The sequence below is a fragment of the Taeniopygia guttata genome, chromosome 14 (genome assembly GCF_048771995.1).
Source record: "Taeniopygia guttata chromosome 14, bTaeGut7.mat, whole genome shotgun sequence".
In the NCBI taxonomy this organism is placed as follows: Eukaryota; Metazoa; Chordata; class Aves; order Passeriformes; family Estrildidae; genus Taeniopygia; species Taeniopygia guttata.
This window is the reverse complement of record NC_133039.1, coordinates 12196526-12215377: the sequence shown is the minus strand read 5'-3', so window position 1 is coordinate 12215377 and position 18852 is coordinate 12196526. Positions and strand designations below refer to the sequence as shown.

Here is an 18852-nt window from a genome sequence, read left to right as displayed (position 1 = left end):
CTAATCAGTAGATCTGTAAAGAATTTGATCTCTATGTGTTTACTACTTAAAAATCTGAACTGATAAAGAGTAGTTGGCTAGTCATGTTACTTAAGCTGCTCCCAAAATAGCACCTTCCCTTTTGGGTAGAGTTAGGTTTGCAGCTGTTGTCTCTATCTGTTGTCTCTGAAGAAAATTTTAACATTAAGTGTTGCTGACGTCAATTTTTTTCTTTTTTTTACAGCTGATGTGGGCTTTGCCCCTGACAGAAGTTATTTGGTTCTAGCTCTGAGTTTGGAAGAAGTTGGTATATAGATTTTCCCCTAACTTTCAATTGATGTGTTTAGCTTTAGTGGGAGTAATACTATCACTTAAACCATGTTGTCGTCTCAAGGAGTTTTGCTACATCCCTATGGAGTGCCAATGATTCTGCCTGCAGCACCATACTTCGCTGGACTTGTTCAGGTAATGCAAGGCCGCTTCCAACAAGCAACTTAACTCTAGTGCACTTAGAGCAATAATTGGAATTTTTATGGTTGAGAAAGCAAACACTTTTAATACAGGCAAAAGCTCTCATGTAGTCAGTGAGAAGACAGTAGGAAATCAAAAAGATGGATCACCCTAATCTGTGTATTGACATCTCTCATGGCTGAATAAATGGTGTAGTTGAGCTATATTTGCTTGTATTGATTTGTCTGCTGTTTAACATTCATGCCTTTGCTTCACGAGGTTGACCACAGGGCAGAGGATTTGCTATCCATTCTAGGTTTCTGAGGGAGTCAGCATTCCCACGGCAGGTCAGAAGACAAAGTAACTTACCATGATGTGTTTAGGTTAAGTGTTTTAGCACAGCAAAAAGGAATAGTGTTAAATATGCATCAATTCATATGTTACGCGTCCCACGGAATGAAAAAGGGGTTGTGGTTTTGTGTGTATAGAAATATATCACCTGCAAAGAATATTTATACACATCCTATTAATTCCTTTGAGCCCTCAAATGTAAGATCTTGCTGCAGGGCAAGAGTTCTGTGTATTTAGAAGTCAACTGGCAGGTACCAGATTGTTGTTGTTGTGTTTGCTTTTGCTATTATTTTGTTTCTATGAAATTTCTGCTGGTAGAATTGGGATTCTGAATAAATTGTCTAGATGATAATTAAGCAATAAGTATCCTGTTGTTTACAGTATTAGAAGACATTAGGAAAAGTCAACATTTCTAAACTCTGATAGAATTGTACCATCCAAGTGGCAGCTGTTGGATATTGTGCATTGACAGGGTCAAGACATAAACGTGTGTTAGGGCATTTCTGTGCTGTGCTAGGGATAAGTCAAATTAACTGTGAGGGAGAGGGAAACTCATTGTGCTCCTTTACTCCAGTGCTTTGTTGACATAGAGGGGCAGTCACAGCATGAAACAGGTGGGATTCCATATAGGTCCCTTCAGTAATAGAAGACTGTGGGTTGTGCTCTTCACTTCAGGCTTAATATCAGACACATATGTCTAAAATAGAAATATAGCATTGCACAGTGGCCCTTAATCAGGTATTGGGAGTCTGTCTTGTGGGATGTGCGAGCTGAGGCTGCTTTTTATGCAGAGAGACACATCCAGCAGGCCTTCATATCCATTAGAATTTGGGAGTGAAGGTCGGACACTGGAGCTCAGGTAGACCCTCTACCATCCTGTCCAATAAATAATTACAAGCAAATCGTGCCTTTCACTCTATGCTGATTGATGTTGAAATTGCTTTTGAAAGTTCTCATAAGTTCCTGTTATAGATTAAGTGCCGGTGTAGGAAAAATAACTGCACCCAACTGAAATGGGTGAATGTAATCAGGTTTAATGGACTCGAGAGCTTGTTGGGAATTAAATAACTATTGATTTGTTGGAAAGTTGCTGTCATTACAAAATGCCACTCTGGACGCATTATCCAAGCAGTTAGATTAGAAGAAAGGGCCCTTTGAAAATTTGGGATGCCTTATTTCAATTTTTTCCCTCTTTATTCCCTCCTTGGAAAGATATATCCAGGCCTATATTACTACTTTAGCATAGATCTGAAACTGCTGAAATAAAAAATAGGTATTAGAGATGCAGTTGCAAAGTGTTCTTTGTATGAATAACTTCTCTAGTCTCTTGCCTTCTCTCTCCCTGATGGCAAAGCTGAAAATGGCATTTTGGAAACCAAGCAGATATTTGCATTATTGTCCTAATGAGTGAATTGCAGCATTAAATGGTTTGAGCAATTTGTCCCCCAAGATTTTACCTGCACTTACATATCTCTGGTCAGTTTATGATACCAGAATACTTACTGTTTTTCTCTTAAAGTAAATCTAAGTATCTAAAATAAATAATGCAAAGGACATTTGATAGGAATATTTATATCATCCTCTTCTAAGCAGTAATTACATAACATTCTTAACTTTAATGGAAATTTTCTCCAAAAATATGTCTTTATAAACTGATTATGTAAACGTTGGTTGTTTTTTTTTTTTTTTCTGGGTTGCAGGTTGAAAACCACAACCTTGAACTATTTTTGAATATGAGGCAGTTTTAACATTTTATAGCTCTTAAGATGCCAGTTTATTTATTTGCCTGGATTTCTACAGAAAGAAGGTGTGTCTCTGATCAGGGATTCCACATGATTTCCAACTAGGTTTATTCCAAGGGTGTGTATGAAAGCAGTGTAGGGCATTGCCTGGAGATCTGGGGGCTGTTTTGGGCGGTTTTTTGTGGTTTGTGTTGCACAGCTGAGCAAGAGATATCTCTGTGGAGCAAGGTTTGTCTTCAGAGGTCCTGCACCTTCAAGTGCTGTTTATTATTTTACCCAATGCTGTGGATGAGTATCTGCTCCAGCTTCTCTTAAATTCGTCAGTAAACCCTGCTCAGCATCCAAGGGTATGGCTTGTTTCTGCTACAGCCTTTTGTTATGGAGCAGTGGAACGTGTGAAAAACGAAAAAGGGGTGGATACTGTGGGTGCATCTCTGGCCGTGCTTTATATGAGTAGCCATGTATGTTTTCCTAATTGCATGTATTCTATTGAGGAGATTTGTATTCCTTCTACTGAGATGTGTTTCAGTGAGATGATGGAAAGTGAAATGCTTTTGTTCTTGGAGAGACATGAGGTCCAGGGTTGCAGAGATATTGATGGTATCAAATTATATTAAACGTACATACAAACTTATTTTCCAGTAAATAAATATACCTTAATCTTACTAGAATGATAGCCTATGACTTAGTAATGAATTTTTAAATGAGAAAATACCTTTGCCTCTTCCTTCCTTCTCCTGGGCAAAATTATTTGAAGGAAAAAAGATCACATGAAAGTACAAATAGTGCATAAATAGCTTTATGCCTCCTGTGGGTGGGGAGATATTTTCTGCCTTGGCACAAAAAGCCCACTGGTGGCTTCAGGGCTGTCACAGCTCTGCTGCCACAAGGACCCAGGCAGGGCTGCAGTGTAGCCACTGTGTATGCTGAGGGCAGCAAGGCCCACATTGTGTCCAAACTGTCCTGCTGCTTCTCCTGGCAAGGGAAACGATAGAAATGCCATGTAGGATTAAGTGTCAATCCAGTAAGAGGTTTCTTCTCCTGCCCTTGGTCCCCATCCCAGTTCAGTAATTTGATTCCCAAGGGGGAGCCCGTATGTCCGGATGAGAGTGTGGTCAGGGGCGCTGATGGCCAAGGTCCCTCTGCCCTGGCGGGGTGTGCAGGATGGAGGAGTGTGCTCCTGTACCCTCTGACCAGTTCTTAGAATAGATGTGAAACCAAGCTCCAGTCATCATTAAATTACCAAGTTTGTTGTAAGGCTGCACTGTCCACCATGCAGAGAATACTGTTATTTTGTTAAATAATGACTGAGAGTTCATATCAGCTCCATCTCTCGTGGCTCCAAATATAAAATACTTGCAGTTGCTCTGGTTACTTGGAATGGTGGATTTATGATAAAGTATTTTGAAAGCACACATGCAATATATAACATTTTAATAATGGATGCTAAATTATTTATTACGTGGCTGGGTTAGGTAGCTCCATTTCCATTTAGCAGAGAAAGAGGAGTTCATAAGCATTATTATAAAAGTTATTAAAGTTGAAATTGTTTAGACTTTTCAGTAAACTACTGCAAGGCTCTGAAAAGAGTAAGTGCTCTATTTAATAGAAAATGTGATACTTTTATATATATATAAGATTATAAAGATGGGATTATTTGTGTATATGGTCAGTATTTTTTTAAATATACTTTTATTTTAACATAATGACCAGAAAAGTTCTAAGACTGCTGAGGGTTTACGTTTGTATTCATTGTTAAAAATTCATTGTTAGAAACTAAGCTAAAACCTTATTTTTTCTGATTTTATTTGCTTTCTTATTTATGAAGTGATAAAGAGAGTTGGAGAAAAGAATAGAAAACTGGCTGTCGATTAAGTAATTCAATATATCAGGAGCTACTGTACTTTTAAGTATATCATTCTTAAGCTTAGATTATTCTGAAGATACTTTGATTTTTTTTTTTCCTTCTGTATCTGATTTTCCATAACTGCTTAACCAGTGTGCTTGACTGACAACTGAAAAAGTGCTAATCTGGAGACTGTTCCATTTTATTTTAGGGCTGAGAGAATTGCCTAGAATATGCTGTGAAAAGTAGTGGTGCAGACTTCAACACAGTGCCATCACTTTACCCATCTGGAAAACCCTTGTTTTAGTGCTGCTTTGGGAAGTGCTAGCAGTGGGTACATTCTGAATACTTGTAGGTGTTAGTGTGTTAGGCTACCTGCAAAATCACGCTTGCATTCTGGCATTCCAGTCTTGGGGAATGCTATGGGTGTGTTGTGTCACCTTACATGAAAAAAGCTTTTTGTAATTTGGTAGGTTTTATTTGTATAATACATTTGAAATAGCAATGAGGAGAGGTTTGAGTTCTTTCAGTGTCGCCTGCAGTGGTGTATGGTTGTTTCTGTTGGTTTTAGATTATGATCAAGTGGGAAGCAAGTGTAATTTCTGTTTACATTGGCTGAATTGCCTCTTTGAAATGCAGTAAGGAGATGATTTAGCTTAAATGCAGATTTATTCTGGGTTGATTGTGTTGTTCTGTCTGTTCTGTTACTAGTACTGTAAGCCCAGTGCTTTGTGAGTAGAGGATGAATATGCTTTACTATTGCAATCACTTTTCATTTGAGTGTGCCTCTTGTCTTGCTTTTGAGAGACCTATCTAACATTTCTTCTCTCAGTTTGAGAGTTGTGAAGTTTTTCTCCCTTTTGTATCAAAAGTGTGAAGTGTGAAGTGGTGGCATTAGTGATGAATACGGTCTTTATTGTTTTGATAGCTGAAAATTTTTGTAAGCAATGTTTAAAAGTCTGGAAATCATAGTATTGTTTCTTGGAAAAGACCTTAGGATTATCAAGTCTGACTCTTAACCCAGCACTGCCAAGTCCAACATCAATCCATGTCCATAAGTGTCACATCTATGCTTAATTTTTAATTTACCCTTTTCAAATACCTCTAGGGATGATGATTCAACCATTTCCCCGGGCAACCTGTTCCAATGCTTGACAACCCCTTTCTAACATCCAATTTAAATCTCCCCTGGTACAACTTGAAGCCATTTCCTCTTGTTCCGTTGCCTGGGAGCAGAGCCTGATCCCCACCTGGCTAAAACCTCTTGCCAAGAAGTTGTAGAGAATGAGCAGGTCCTCCCTGAACCTCCTTTTCTGCAAGTCAAGCCCCTGCTGGTGCTCCAGCCTGTTCCCTAGCTCCGTTCCCTGTCCTGGACACACTCCAGCCCCTCAATGTCCTTCTTGTCCTGAGGAGCCCAAAATGGACACCAGGATTTGAGGTGCGGCCTCAGCAGTGCCCAGCATGGGGCACAGTCGCTGCCCTGGTCCTGCTGGTCACGCTATGGCTGATACGAGCCATGTGCTGTGTCCTGGCCCTGTTCTGGATCATGCTCACCACCACCAGGGCCTTTCCTGCTTCTTCTGGTGCTTCCTGGGGCTTCTGGTGGCCACAGGGCAGTGCCCGGCCTTGGCGGCCAAAGATGACCATGGCTGCTCCCTGGGCCCAGCCAGCCTGGCCAGGGCCCTCTGCAGAGCCTTCCTGCCCTCCAGCAGCTCCTTGGTGTCCTCCCCAACCTCCTGAGGGACGTGCAGTGCCCTTGGCCGGAGCACGGATAGAGATACTGGACACTCGTGTTGGTGCTGAGCCCTGGGGAGTCCTGCTGCTGCCTGGCCCCAGCTGGGGCAGTTCCAGTGCCCACCTCTGGGCATGGCCACCAGCCACGCTTCCCACAGAGGACACTGCACCCAGCCAAGCCACCACAGCCAGCTGCCAGCACAGATCTGTGGAAAACGCTGTCGGGCAGACTCATCCACAGCTTGCCCTCATCCCCTGAGCAGGTCACCTCAGGAGGACGTCAGGTCAGTCAAGCAGGACCTGCCTTTTTAAACCCATGGTGGCCAGGCCTGATGGCTTCATTGTCCTGTCTGTGCCTTTTGATGGTACTCTAGACAATCTCCTCTGTATAATTTTGGATTAATTTTTTTTTCCTTATAATCCATGGATCAAGCCAGTAGCCAGTAAGAATTGCTGGTGAAACCCATCAGCTGCTCAAGAGGCTGCAGACAGCTGGAAAATATTTGGTTATTGCTATTGCAAGAGATTATTCTTTTAACTTGTCTTTATTTCTTGCTAATAATTGCAGATACCATCAAACACCTGAATGAACCCTCAGGGGCAAGAGGGAGGGTAATGACATGGAATGACCTTCCTATTGACCAAAAAGACAATTGGAAAAAGAAGAATAGCTTATCTAAATAGTTTTACTTAGCTAAGAAACAAGTGGTTATTCTGCCCTGCCACCTGCATAATTTTTTCTCACTGGCCTTTATTTTGGAAATCAATGGGTGACATAATTCCAATGGCTAAGGCAATGATGCCTTACCTCTTTGACCTCCTTTTCTGTCAGCTCAGTCAATGCTCTGTTATAGTCAGGGTTTTTTTCACCTGGCAGATTTCATCTGACATTCAACAGGCAGATTTTTTTTTTCCTTTTCCACTTTTGCATGTGATATCAATATTAGCAAGTTTTAGACATGATGATCTATAATTTTTGTGTGTTGGCTAATACACTGCAATGGAATGTTTTAGCATGGCAAAAACTGGGTAAATCTGGGCCTTTCTGACTGCGGGAGTTTTTAAGGGGAATAAATACAAGAATATTTGAGTTTGTAAGAAAAAAATAATTTCTAGACATGAAATAGCTATCATTAGGATAAGTTCTATTTATTTTTTCATCCCCTAAGACAAAGCTTTTATGATTTGGATTCCCTGTAAAAGCCAATTGTTTAACTTGGCTCCCCCAGCTAGAAGCCAGCAAGCTGATACTGCTGTTTCCAAGGATCTGGAATTTCAGCTGATTTTTTTTTCCTCTTTTCTGACTCATGCATAATCATCAGTAATAAAACTTCTGATGGCCAAATTATGACAGGAGATACAGCTTTGAAGTCCTTTTGCTTTCAATAGAATGATTCACAACTGATATAAAAATATGCTTGTACATCTAAATATAGAACAGTCATTTTAATGGAGTTTGCTTGAATATTTCACCTATGTACCCTCTGATAAGTTATCTTGTGTTGCATGAGCTAATGTTAGAAACCCAGTTGAAATACATCTTTTGGCTTGTCTGCTTGCTTGCTTTTTTTAACTGAGGTGTGCAGGTTACTATTTCCTCAGACCTGGTTTCAAAGCGGGTGTTGTAACAACATATGAAATGTCTATTTCAGTAGATCAGGTTGTGCAAAAAATACAGTGAGGGTGTAGTTCTTTCAAGTACAAGTACTTTTACCTGAACTAATTGGAAATTGCATTACTCTGGTGCTACCTAAGAGTGATGATACCACACCTGGCAAATATTTGACAGTCAGATTTTACAGATAATTTGGAAAAACATTGGAGGTTTTTTTTTAGTGCAGTGACAGGTCATGAACATTGTAAATATATAATTCAAAATTGACCCAGGTAAATTTTCTGTGTCAGACTTTCTCCCTGTGTTTCACAAGTCTTGGGTTATTGTGGATTAGGGTAAATTCTGATATCCTGGTTCCTTTTCTTTCTCTAGGGGACAGCTGCATGAGCTAGAGAGCTTGTAGAATGACTTGATCTTCCAATTCTGATGGATTTAATAAATCCGTAAAGAATGCAATTTCTTTTTGTTGCTGGCCAAGCTGAGAAAAAAATAAGTCTCTTACCTGTATATTCAGGAGTCAGAATTTTGAGGCCTTGAACTGAATAAAACATGGTGCATTCAAGGAAAGTTAGTTATCAAGGAAAAGCTAATCAGACTTTGATAACTATCCTTCTGTAAAAGCAACTTCTTAAGGTAAAGATAAAACTACTCAAAGCAGTGAACTGATCTGAACTATACTGCATTTTATTGTCTTTTTTTCTCTTAGTTATGAAGGAGTAAAATGATTATTTAATGCTTATACTCCCAAGGCTTTTTCATCTCATAGAGCTGGAAGTATGCTTTTGTTATGTCTCTGTCCTCACTTTGCCATATTATTGCCAGCCCTCCTGTTTGCTAATTAGTAGCATTTAAAAATCATGGAGGAGCAAATGGCAGGTTCTTCATATATTGGTTTATTATGAGAAATGTATGTGACACTTTGCTTTGTCTGTACCGTTTGAATGTATAGCAGGTTCAGTAAAATGCATCTCCAGACATCTTTAGACATGTTAGCTTCAAAACATCCAATCCAGGCAAAAGAGTGCTGCCAAAATGCAAATCCAAGGGTTTCTCTGTAAGTTACCAGCAGCTGTGCAGGTACACATCAGCTGTCTTTATTTTCACTGCCAGTGGTGCTGAACATGAGCATGTTTCAAACACTCTGAGAACAAATCATAGTGACACTTGAAACCAAGAAAGAGGAAAAAGGGAATTTCCAAACATTTTACTTCCATTCTAGAGAAAACCTCACAATTATGTTCGAACAGAACCTAAACATGGGTGAATATTCCAAAGAGAATAATAACAGGTTTAGAAAAAAACAGTCAGGCTTTTAAAAAGCTATAGCCCTGTGGTTGGTTTAAAAGCAAGATGACATTTAGCTGAGAAATAAAAGGTGACTGTAGGTGAGGGAAAGCACATCTGCCTGCATTTGTGAATGATCCTGGAGATAATAACACAGAATGAATCATTCTTTCCCTGCTAGCCTCTGTGTGGTGCTGAGTGAAGCGAATTAGCAAAGCTGAGAAGTCCTTTGCTACTCCCTGGAGATAACTTTGCTCTGCCAGGGCAGCTCAGGGGATTCAGCTCAGCTGGATGCTGAACAGAGTCTGCACAGTGGCACCTGCTTCAGATATGTCACAGCAAGTTTGAAGGTGTTTACCCTCTGTGCAAAATGGTTCCTTATTCTTGAATTGTTGGATAAGTACTTAATGTGTACAGGACTTGTGTTGGTGTTTTTGGGAGATTTGGTTTAGTGCTTGACCACCTTTTTTGTGCAAAAAGATTTTAGAGATACATTTCTAATATTTTGAGAAATAGAGCTTTTTTTTCATTAAATAAGCTCACTTTTTCTGGATTTTCTTTCTCTTTGACTTAGAATTGTTCTGAGAAATGGTATATGAATAATTTTTTTAAAATTAATTTACATCTTGCTAACAGCTGAGGTACAGATAGAAGGTAAACCTCTACAACTGTATTTCAGTGATCAGTTAGAATGTTTTCATTTCAGTTACTAAAAAAGCAAAACAAACAAAAAAATACAAAACATAAAAACTGTTTAGAGCCATCAAAAAGCACCAGGATGGAAGAGAATTCTGACTGTATATAAAAAACAGAAAAGGCAAATTCTTAAGAAAACCATGAAGATTGTTAACAGAATCTCAACAAAACTTGATTCTGTAGAGGCTGAGCCACACTTGAAAAGGTCTGATCCCCTCAGCATCTTAAAAAATTTATATTTTGTTATGCATTGATAGCAACAAATTACTACAGAGTGGTTTTTAAGTTTGTGGTACCTGGAAAGTGCCTGTTCAGGTCCATGCTATAGAGAGCAAGGGTTCACTGTTTGATCTTCATTCCAAGGAAGGCTCCCCTCAGAAGTGCAGCAATCTTTTCTACCTTGTCCTGAGACAGAAGCAGGAGAATGAGCAATCAAACGTATTCTGTTGTGACAAGTCACGCAAGAGTCTGCTCTGAGGTGAACATGGAAAACACAGCACCAGCTTTCCTCTCTCTCAGGGAAATGAAATGGAATTGGGGCAACCCCTCCTTCTGGAACACAGGAATAAATTACACTTTTGATTATTGCTTTTTTGAAAATCCTATATCTAGACACTTAGCTGTTTAGGGGGAGGGAGGTGTTAATCTTTTTTTATGGCCTTATGTTTAAAACCAGAAAAAAAACAAACTTGAAATCCTGAAATCCTATCTGTGACCATATCTTAAAAAAAAAAAAAAAAAATTCTATCTTCCATCTTTGTCATCTCTTTTCATTTAAAACTTAAATATCTGTCCCACTTTAGCTACCCAAATACAGGAGGATTTTGGGCCAGCTGAAACACAGCAGCTGGGGTTAGGCCCCATTTCTAAAAGACCAGCCAGTCTTTGGCAAATTGGTCTTCCTTCTTGATGTTCCCCTATCAACTCTGGTGTTTCCTATTCATTTCAAAAAAATGTGTGCAGAAATGACTCAATGTACTTCCAAGCTGAACCATTCAGAATCTCAAATATAACATGAAAGCAAGCATTGTGTGTAAGGGTTTACTTCTCAATACATCTGAAGGTTACCTGAAATAATGTTGATACCCAAAGAAATTTTTCAAAACTGATCCTTCTGTAAGAAAATAAATAGATGGAGGGGTTTCATTCTAGCACTGGTCAGCGTGTCTGGGAAAGTCTCCTCCCTGGCTCCTGAGGTGACTTATTTTGTATGGAGAAGTTGTTGAAATTCTTTGGAACACTGCTGTTACAGGAAATGAAATCCCTCCACTGCAGGATTCTCTGAGCACCATTTTTAACTGGCTATTGGGTTGTATTGACTGGGGTGGGTTTTTTACATGGGCTTTTTACTGCAGAGATGAATGTTTTTATTTTTACGCCTTCCTCCGTGAAGGAACAGTTACAATCAGGCACAGGGAAATGTAACAGCTGTTGGTGCACATTTCCCATCTGAAAATGCCTTCCACTGGCCAAGAGGATTGCTAGGCACAATTAAGCCCGGTATAGACATCCTGTACTGTAAGCCAAGGCTGCTGAAGATGTTCCCAACAGGGGAGCACAGGTTTGGAAAGAAGGAAGTTCATATCAACTTTCATCTGTGGTAGGTTTTTGAGTGTCACTGGGTGAGAAACAAAGTAGAGTCTGTGCCCCCACATAAGGCACATGTCATTAAGATACAGCTATACTATATACAACTATAGATTTATGAGACACTTTCAATCCATGAGCAAATTTATTATGCATTTCAAGGATGCTAGCACTTGAAATCTGATTTTTGAGAAGCATTTGGTGTAATGTTGCCAACTGACTTTAAAAGCTTGTGATATTATGCCTTGTAATGTTCCACATTCAGTGCAATTGTCACTGTAATCAGCTTTATGATGGCAAATCTTCATGATGACTGCAGGGTTATATTTTTTGCATATTATGTCTGAAATGTGAGTTACTTTTGATTTCAGAGGTATAGTGGTAGTGAAGGGAGGCACTGCAGACTTTTGAACTCATGTATGGAATGTTTATGCAGAGAGGGGAATTTGTCATTTCCAGTGATGTGATAGCATCTACTGTTGAAAAAGACACTGAGAACCAAATGCTCTTATATTTTGTGATTTGTATTGTAATTGAACCCATTAGAGTTGGCCGTTGTGGAAAAGCATGCTTTCCTGGCAGAAAATTGCAGTGATTGACTATTTTTGTTGTATCAGAATATTATACAGACGTTGTGAACGTGTGTTGACCTAAAAATGTCAGTGGCTATTTCATATCAGTCTCTTTCTTTTTCTTTTTTTCTTTTTTTTTTTTTTTTTTCCTTTTCTAGGGTGGGGAGGAATGACACAAAAATGCAAGACAGACATTGGTTTTCTGTTGTGTAATGCCTGGCTTTTAATAATGTAAGAAGCACTGTGCCAGGTCTGTAAACAGAGTCTGTAAGTTCTGGGCAACCAATAATTCTTTTCACTGAAATATGCACGAGAATTCTAAACCAAACCTCTTTCTAATTCTGCTCTTATTTTCCTGAAATAAGATACAAACCTACAAAGGCTGTTACCCTGTCCCTCTAGCCTTAGTTCTCCATATAATGTTTCTATTAACTTCCTCTTTAGATGGATACAGGTTGTGTTTGATATCTCACATCATTTTTACTCACGGCAGTGACAGGGCAACACTTGTCCCCAGTCCCATGCGCAGGTGATAAAACACCTGCATTTCACTGGGGGAAAAATGGCACTCCTCTCGTTTTCTGGAAAACATGATTTGTTCCTGTGGGAGAGTATTTGTTAAATACCTCTTTGTTAGTCCACTGGAACCAATGGAATTCTGAGGAGTGCCTGGAATCTGGCCTGACACAGTATATGGTCTTTATGTGTGCCTAAAAATTATTCTGTGTGTGGTAACTTGTGGTGGCAATGTGTTTATCGCTGGGGCTCCTTCTCAAGGAGCATTGTCTTGTTTAAGTGGCTGTGAAATGCACTTTTTATGTGCTGTTCTGCGGTCATTTTGAGGTCGGAATAATCCTGGCTTAAGGTGTCTGGCTGCAAATTTGTCATTTGCATTATGATTGGCTGGTTCTTGCAGAACCAAGTTAATTTTTTTTTTTTTTTTAACATAAAGGGCTTTGCCTAGAAGAATATTAGCAAAATGCTGAGCAAGGTATTTTTAGTCTCTGGGTTCCAGTAAGAAGTGGGAGATCAAGAAGGGCAGAGGTGATGCATTAAGTCTTATTTAGCATGGGCGAGATTATCTCAAAATATTAACAAATGTGTGGCATTGTGCTTCTGGATAGGAGGGATGAGAATTTCTAGAGAATTTACATTTTCATTTTGTTAGTTGAGTGCTTTATAGAGATTTCCCCCCCCCGAGTTCCATATGTCAATGTCAGATACCTGAAATACTTAAAAGTAGTTCCGGGTCAGAGCCAAAGAATGTAATTATTTAAACCAATATTTCATAGCTTTATATGTTTTTTCAGCACTTCTTTTCTGATACGACAAAATTATCTGTCTACTGCTTAATCTTTTTGAGACATTCTGAAGACTTTTGTAATGTATATGTTTTCTCAATGTTTGGCCCTTATGGTATTCTATATACCTCTACTACTTTCCCATGTCTTTTAGAATTGTTATCTCTTTTAATGTAATTTAAACACTTTTCTGTTACTAAATGGCACAACCTTTTCTAATCTTATTAATTAAAATTATCTTCTGGTCACCATTCTTCCATTCCTTCACAAAAAAAATAGGATCTGGCATCCTCATCACAAAAATAGATGGTGAGTCGGGAACCAGACACCTTCAGAAACAGATCCCAGATGTACTTTTAAGGAACACTGTGTACTAGCAAGCATTTCAAATCTTTCTGGAATTATTTCTTGAGAATGATGAGTGTTAGCTGCTGAGGTGGGTCTCAAATGTACGGCCTAAATGGTGTCTGGTTTACTCCCTGACCTAATGATTGAAACTGAAGAATTAATTTGGCTGTGAATATACTGATACTCTTGCATTGTCAATATTTGTTAGGGTTACGTCTTTGTTCTTCTGTGTGCTTAAAGCATTCTGCTTCAGCCCCATGCTTCCTTGGAGGGGAGGATACAAGTTTTAAATTAAGAAAAATTTTGTTTGTTTTTATTTGTTAAAAACAATTGGGATTCAAGAATACGATGGAGTAGTTAATGTTAATTACCCTTCACGTCCTTTTGGGACAAACCTGTGTACACACTTTGTGACTTTGTTTAATAGTTAGCTTTTGTGCTCTAACAGGACAAGAGACTTTGTATGTTACCCATTGCATGAAAATCAAATTGAACGTGATATGGTTCTTTTTCTCTCCCTGTCTCAGGGCAGAACACTTTGTAAAAAATTGATTCCACACTCTTTGGTGAAAGCCATTTCTCTAATGTAAAAAAAACCTGAGGGGTTTTTGTTATCTTTTTTTTTTATTATTGTTATTATATTTTTTCACATTCAGAATTAAAAAGTGAATGTATACATTTATACAAGAAAATTTTCTTGCTGTGAAGAGGGATTTCCAGTTCATGGATTGAAAGATGTTCAGGAAGAATCATTATGTTAATTCAGCCTGTCCTCTTGAATGGGCCACACTGCAGAACTTGGAGGCTGGTTTCAAGCAGACCTGTTGGAAGATCTTTAATCTTGTTTTAAACATCCAAGTAATTTTGGTTCTCTGTTTCACTGCTGCTCTACTGAACTGTTTGAGTGTTTAATCACCCTTGCAGTTTGGACATTACAGGGCTCTATTTCTCTTTATTTTTGCTCCTGGCCACTGTTTCCTGCTGTGTTTTCTGTCTGTGAGATTAAAAAAGCAAAATATCCTCAAACAAATGAGGAAGCTCCTGAAGTGTGCTACCTCCTAGAAGTGATATATATCAAAGACACAGAGGAAGTAGGGGAGGAAGAAACCTAGTGGAATCACATCATCTGCTTTTCTGCCCGAAAGCAAGAGCAACTTTCCTGCATCACCCCGGAGACGTGTGCTGAGCCCATTCTGGAAGGACAGGGCTCTCTAACCTCTGCAGGCATTTTGCACTTGCACTGAGGGGTTTTCTTTTCCCCAGTGCCTGAGTGCCACATCTCTCCTTGTGTAATTTAACCTCCCACTGTTTTATGGGGAGTGGGCATACAACATGCATTATTTCCACCCTTTGCCTAATGGGCCATTATCTACCTAGAGATAGCAATGCCAGCCTCAGCCTTCTCACCTTGGAGTAGTGCAATCCTCATTCCTTCACCTTCTGGAGTTTGTCTTGGCCTCCTACAGTTGTGAGCCATTATGGGTAAGATTTTTAGATCTGCAGAATTATTTAGGTATCTAATTTCTTGTCTTGAGAACATGTATGAAGCATAACTCTGCTTCAGATACCTGAAATTGGAGTAGGAGGTAATAAAATTTTGCTAGTAGATACAGATGTATGATGGGAGGAGAGGTGAGAGTTAACAGTAAGTCATGAGCCACAGAGCACTGTGAAGGATGAGTTTATTTTGCTGTTATTAAAAATTTCATTTCAGGATAATCCCTCTGAGACTTAACACGTTATTTTAAGAAAAGCTTCCTAGAGCAGCAGTAAACAAGACACAGTACAGTAGGTTCAAACGATTCATAAATGTTTGGATTTTTTTTTTAAACGTCCCATTTATTGAGTCTGTTTCTAATACAGGGCTGAAAGAAACAGCAATCATGTTACCTATGTGTTTGCAAAGAGTGACATTTGTAAAGTAATCTATTTAAATAATCAGCACTCTGAAGCCTTGACTGCTGTTTTTGGCTGTCAAATTTTGTCAAGTAGAGGAAAAACGCTTAAAGCACAGGCTAGCTCTTTAGTGATTTTTGCATATCCCTTCTTCAGCAGCTCAGCTGAGGTTTAATTTAGAGGTGCTGCTGGATGTGTGACAGTATCTGTTTGTGTGCGTGGCTTTGGCAAAGCATCCTGTGCCTCTGGATGTCCCAACAGCAGGAGCATCCCGTGCTTCCATCTGGGTTTGTTTCCATCAGGCTCACGATGCAGGAATGCAGGAGCAAACCACGTTTTTCCACATGGCCTGTCCAGTAGGGCAGGGCAGGAGCCTTGAGGTCACAGGTGGGGTGTGCAGCCACTGTCTGAGGGGACCCTGGCACTGAAATCACAGCAGAAAGGCACGGATTTGAGTACAAGACAAGCATGGTCTCCTGTCTAACCTCAGCGCTGTGGGGAATTGTGGCAAGCACGTTTCTCTCTCTCTCAGGATTTCTCACAGAGGTGCACAGAGAGAAAGAAAAAAAACAATTTCTATTTCTGCTCCTTGTTTTTCCCATGTGGAATGTGTTTGGAGAATTGTTTACCTGGGGTGATTGCTTGATTGGATTCTGGTGAGGATTGTTTGAGCCTGATGACCAATCCAACCCACCTGCACTCTCCACAGAGGGTCGCAAGTTCTGAGTTGGATATGGAAGTTAGAAAAAGTAGGTTTGTAGTTTTAGTATCTTCCTTTATATAGTATATTAATGTATTACAGCATAGTTATAATGAAGAAATCATTCAACCTTCTGAACTGGAGTCAGACATCATCACCTCTTCCCAGTGGGTTCACCTGTATTTACAATAAGGAATGATCAGGGTGTGTTATTGGTAGGGTTAACTGATTATACTGAAGACAGAACAGCAAACAAAATGCACATGGGCAACCCTTGTGTTACTTGACCTTAATTTTTACTGAATTATTGTCTTAAATATACAATTTCTCCTTTTTTCATTTGTGAGCATAGGTGACAAAACAAACTATGAATGCACCAGTTCTTTACAGCCACAGTGCTGTAAAGTTTCATGCAACAAACTGTAATTAATCCATATTTCATTTGACAGCTTCCAATAAAGAAGCATTTTGACATGTGTTTAGCAATATTCCCATTCAATGAGGTACTGAAATTACAGTATAGCACATGCTGAAGTGCTTTCCTGAATTAGGATCCTAGCAGTTGGTGGACACAATCACATTTTCTCAAGTTTTCCCCTAGTGTTAATATTGATGATAGGATCTGAAATCTGAAGTATGGATCAAAAATAGTCTGTGATCAGGAAAAGACAGATAAGAGGTCATGGAAAGGAGAGATGAAGAAATACAAGGTAAAGTGAAATAAATGAGCCTTTGCAAAGTGGGATTTATTTGCTAGTTTTTGTTCATATTGCTTTGTGTAAAGTGACTCAAAAACTCCCATATCCGTGACATTTTGGCTTTAAGAAACCTTGTTACCCTGAAAAAGAACCTTGCCTTTTTTTCTTTATTTATTCTCAGAGTGTTAATGTGTTGAGGTGTGTGCAGCAGAAATAACCCTGTAAGCAAATCAGGGTTAGTGAGTGATGGAAAATAGGAACTTCACAGCAGTTCTTGAGGGCCTGCAGGTGACCATTGCCAAGTCTTGTTCTTGTGGAATTCACTGTGTAATTTCAGAGAAGAATGAGAGCTTTCTCCCCTCTTGACCATCACTGGGGAGAGCTTGAAAAGGGTCCAATGTGGTGAGAAATGTATAAAGATGAGAGTGTCTTTTGGCTCCCTCCCAGACAGGAAGTACAGATAGTGGAACATCTTTTAAAGAAAAATTTGTAAAGTTACTTTGTAATTCCCCATTTATATAATGACAGAACTGAGGTGACTATAATAATAAAGCTATGATTTCTTCTGCTTTGGGTTGATAATGATAAACAAGATTTTATAAAATTAAAACTATCATATTAGCATACTAATGGCCTTAAACTGAAGAAGAGTAGGTTTACATTAGATATTAGGAAGGACATTTTCCCTGTGAGGGTGGGCAGGCCCTGGCACAGGTGCCCAGAGCAGCTGTGGCTGCCCCTGGATCCCTGGCTGTGCCCAAGGCCAGGCTGGACAGGGCTTGGAGCAGCCTGGGAGAGTGGGAGGTGTCCCTGCCATGGCAGGGGTGGGATGGGATGGGCTTTGATGTCCCTTCCAACCCAACCCATTCTGGGATTCTAGCTATACAATCCTTCTGCAGTTTCCTTTTTTCCTTGTGCTGTGGTTTATGCATCAGTGCCTGCATAAATAGGTAGCGATCCTTGTAATATGGACAAAATCATGAGTGGAAGGCTGGAAACTCCTTTCAGTTTGCTTAATATATTTTATATTTTGTCTCATGCATCTATGGAAGGATGCCTGTGTATTTAATTATATGAGAGATTTCTCTCTGGAGCATATGAGTAGAGTCCTATTTTTCTTAGAGCCTAATGTGGATTGTGTATTTTCATTTCATGAAGGTTTTCACAGCTGATTTCATCTTTTCAGGAACAGATTTTGATCTGTTTGCATATAGTATAAAATTAAAATGCTACAGTGATGTTTTGTGGGAGACTTATGATAAGGACTTGTGTGTAGTTTTAAATTCTGTGGATAGTGGGAAAACAGGAGCGTTTTTTTAAAGTTTCTATCGGGATTATAAACTATTTTCTGAAATACAAAATCTGCTTGTAAAGAGAATGGAATACTTGTTGATTGAAGGTTATAGTAAAATATACTATATTTGGTATGTATTAAGGTAAAATTTACAATTATTTTAAAACTAGCAAAGATTTGCTAGGTGCTTAAAAATTACCAAAATGCTCTTTATTTCAGGTAGTGTAGGAATGCTCTTTTTTTGTTTGCCATGCTTATCATCACAGGGATGTGCTTAAATCACATTCTGTGCTCACTGAAGCTTTGCTGAAGAATGTCAGTCAATAGTTACAAAGCTGTCAAACAGTTTTCCCTAAGTTGAATTTACACAGGCACCTCAAGAAGAAATTAATGAAATCTTGTTTCACTGCACATGTGTAGCCCTTTTTAATGAACTTTTGGGGATTTGAAGTACTTTCTGTGCAGTTGAATTTGTTTCTGGATTACAGAATGTATAAAAGCTTTGCCAGCCTTGGCAGAATGAGGGGGATTGCAGTTTACAATTTTTTGTGGCAAACATTCACTTTAGGTCGGTGATATGTGAATTTACTCGCTTATTTATTATAGCAGCAATAGATTATTCTCACTTCTACTTAAATTTGACAAGCTGTGCAGTGCTAAACCCTGCTAAAATGGTGCAAAGACCCAATTACATAAACTACAAAGGCATGCAAGAGTAAGCAAAGAAAAAAAACATATAAAAGGATTAAAGATCAAAAA

The 18852-nt window shown here is 39.1% G+C and overlaps 1 protein-coding gene across 50 annotated transcripts in view; it reads left to right on the top strand.

Moving 5' to 3' along the window:
• Window positions 1-18852, top strand: part of RBFOX1 (RNA binding fox-1 homolog 1) — a 1140648-nt gene that overhangs the window by 903154 nt on the left and 218642 nt on the right. For 2 of the 50 annotated variants that reach the window (XM_030284835.4, XM_072935889.1), the window contains one exon: window positions 224-444. The exons of 47 other annotated variants lie outside the window; for them this stretch is intronic. In XM_030284835.4, coding sequence (XP_030140695.1) covers window positions 358-444 — 87 coding nt within the window. In that variant the 5' untranslated portion in view covers window positions 224-357. The remainder of the gene's footprint in view (window positions 1-223; window positions 445-18852) is intronic. One more of the 50 variants, XM_072935892.1, reaches the window with a different exon arrangement.